The following is a 3,173-nucleotide window of genomic DNA, read 5'->3' on the forward strand; positions in this document are numbered from 1 at the left end:
ATATTCTGCACACAGATGTCTCTGGAGCTAGATTAGATGTCTGGGCCCTGAATATTAGAAGGACGAAGTAGGTGAGATGATATCTTTCCTTCCATCAAGTTCAGTCTTTTTCACCATTACATGAAGTAGAGATTCATGGGTATTTCTCTTCAATTGTCAGCTTCAGTCCTGTTTGTGGACACCTTGGGTTGTTTAATATATCTATGGCCCCTTTCCATCTCAAGAGATGATGGTTGGTCGCAGAGATGAGGATCTATGGGCAGTGTTTGAGTCTGTAGCGTCTTTTATGTCTTACCTGTCCAATACTGGATTTGCACGGTCAATTGCAATAACCACTTGTCAATCTATTTCTGAATTCATGAGTCTGAGAGCTTTCCCTTCTAAGACAAAGGTCTTTTATATGACTTGCACAAAAACTATTGAAGGATGATATGCCCTGTCATAGCGATCGCCACCAGGTATTTTGATCTGATGATGTAGATTCCGAGGAGATCGATGTTGAATTTTTTCATGACATATTGCAACTAAGCTTGAATCTTAGCTTTGGTCTTCTTCTGGCTTTTGCCCCACAGTACAGTTTAGTCAATAAGCTTTGTTTGGGAAGGTAAGTATGCTGCTTGTTGTGTGGTAGAGTAGGGTGTGATTCCCTGTTAGGGAATTAGCAGGGTTTTTTTGTTATCTATATCGATATATCGATAGAAAACAATAGCTATTCAAAACTGCTATCCCTAGCTAAGCATTCTCATGACACTATACATATATATACATATAGAGAGAGAGCTAAAGATGGCACTTTTGAATTACAATGTATCATACTTCATACAACCGCATGCGTAGACATGCAAACCAGACATCTCGCAAAATAAGAATCGAGTCAGTTATTTTTATTATCTATCTTTAAACACAGACTTGGGGTACCCTAGTGTTATACATTGATAGCACCTTTCATAGTTATATGATTTTTAGCACAACTATTGTATACTGTATTCCCCTAACTCAAGAATACCCATATAAAATTCTCTGGCCTTACTTAAACAGGACATAAGAGTGGTCAATAGAAATGGTCTGTTAGTATGGTATAATAAATGAATCTATGCCATGTATGGTAATGTTATAATGCAGTCTGCCAACATAGACGTCTCCACATGCCCTAAGGGCAAAGGAAGCGAAGAGCCATCTCTAAAGTTACTGAGTCATTGAAAGATCTATTGGCATCGTATCTAGGAAGCCAGTCATAAGTGCTGAGCAGTGTGGTTTGAAATTAGACAAAACCTGGAGAAATGCATTCCACAGGCAAAAAGAATCCCAACCCAACCCTAGACAGAACCTAAATCCCACCCCATGCTGGCACACCAACAAAAAGAGAAGCTCAAATGGACTTTTTCTGTAGTTCAGCTTTGGATTTTTTTTAGGTGCAAAAGTTCTGGAGAAAATGGTTAACTTTGCCCCCAAAGTGCTGAAACTTTTGCAAAATTTCTCATTTTGAGATTTTTCCTCTGAAATTTAGACCCCTAGAAATCTATGGATATCTCTTTTATATCCATGGATATCTACCATATGTGGATGTGAATGTAGATCTCCATGATTTATTTCATGTATTTGTTCTGATTGTCCTCTGAGGATAGAACAAGAAGCAATGGGCTCAAACTGAAGCAAGGGAGGTTAAGGTTGAACAGTAGGAAAAAGTTCCTAACTGTCAGGGTGGTCAAACACTGGAATAAATTGACTGAGGAGGTTGTGGAATCTCCATCTCTGAAGATATTTAAGAACAGGTTAGACAAATGTCTCTCAGGGATGGTCTAGACAGTACTTGGTCCTGCCATGAGGTCAGGGGGCTGGACTTGATGACCTCTCAAGGTCCCTTCCAGTCTTAGCATTCTGTGATTCTATGATTCTATGATTTTCAAGGGTACAGATGCAGAGAGTAGGGCTCTAAAAGTAAAAAAATCAAGATAGTACATTAACTAAAATATGCTCATCTAATTATTCAAATCATCTATCAACAGACTAATATAAATGTCCTTTCTGTTTATCATTCTCTTTAGGAAGAAACATTTCTCTTCCAATATTTTTCTGAAAGGTTTAGGAGAGGTCACCATTTTGCACATTTCAAAACCTCAGTTAGAAACATGAGGGGCCTCAGGAGAAACTGAAATGAAATGGTACTAAATTTCCCTCCTTCACACTCTTTCAAATAACTCCACTTTTCATTATTTCATGGTTGAAAAAATGAACTTCCCTATTGTGTTTCTAAAGGCTCCCTTCACCTCTTTGTTCCTGAGAGTGTATATTAAAGGGTTCAATGCTGGTGTAACAGCAGTATACATGAGAGAAACCAGCTGATCACTCCCTGGGGTGGAGTCTGAACTGGGTTTCAGGTAACTCAAAAGTGCTGTGCCATAGAGCAAAGTCACTACCATGAGGTGGGCGGAACAGGTCGAGAAGGCTTTACGCCTTCCCTCCGCTGACTGCAGCTTGAGGATGGTGGAGATAATGCAGATGTAGGACAGGATTATCAGGAAAAAAGGGCCCATAATGAACAGCACCAGCAAGACCAATCCAAAGATCAGATTCTTCCATGTGTCTGTGCATACCATCTTCTCTATTGGTCGGGCAAAACAGAAAAAATGCTGGATGTGATTGGAACCACAGAAGGGCTGGCTGAAGAGCCATGTGGTTTGAGCTCCTGCCACTGAGATGCCGATGACCCACGAAGCACCCATTAGCTGAGCACACGCTTTGCCACTCAGGATGGTTGTGTAGTGCAAAGGGTGACATATGGCCAAGTAGCGGTCATAGGCCATGGCTGCTAGGAGAAAGCATATTGTGAGGCCAGTGATAGAGAAGGCATACATCTGGGCTGCACAGCCTGCAATGGAGATGGTCTTTTCCTCCACCAGGAGGTGAACCAGCAGCTGAGGGAAGACACTGGTGGTGTAGCAGATTTCCAAAAGAGACAAATTCAGTAGGAAGAAATACATTGGGGTGTGGAGGGAGAGGTTTAGCTGTATTAGGAGGATAATGAGCAGGTTTCCCATCACGGTGAAGAGGTAGGTGACAAGAAACACCATGAACAGAAGGATTTGCAGATTGTTTAGGTATGAAAACCCCACCAGGACGAACACATCCAAGATGGTCTGGTTCTCTCTAGCATGGCTCTCAGAATTGGTCAT

At 41.2% G+C, this 3,173-nt stretch overlaps 1 protein-coding gene across 1 annotated transcript; it reads right to left on the minus strand.

Moving 5' to 3' along the window:
• Positions 1 to 2,210: 2,210 nt before the first annotated feature.
• On the minus strand, positions 2,211 to 3,173 carry LOC142004805 (olfactory receptor 10A4-like). The gene has a single exon (XM_074982494.1). The coding sequence runs from the start codon at positions 3,171 to 3,173 to the stop codon at positions 2,211 to 2,213; it is 963 nt and encodes a 320-aa protein (XP_074838595.1).

Source organism: Carettochelys insculpta, chromosome 32, assembly GCF_033958435.1.
Source record: "Carettochelys insculpta isolate YL-2023 chromosome 32, ASM3395843v1, whole genome shotgun sequence".
Classification (NCBI taxonomy): domain Eukaryota; kingdom Metazoa; phylum Chordata; order Testudines; family Carettochelyidae; genus Carettochelys; species Carettochelys insculpta.

Coding starts and splice junctions, on each gene's coding strand:
- LOC142004805 (XM_074982494.1), bottom strand. CDS start 3,173: ATGACCAATTCTGAGAGCCATGCTAGAGAGAACCAGACCATCTTGGAT.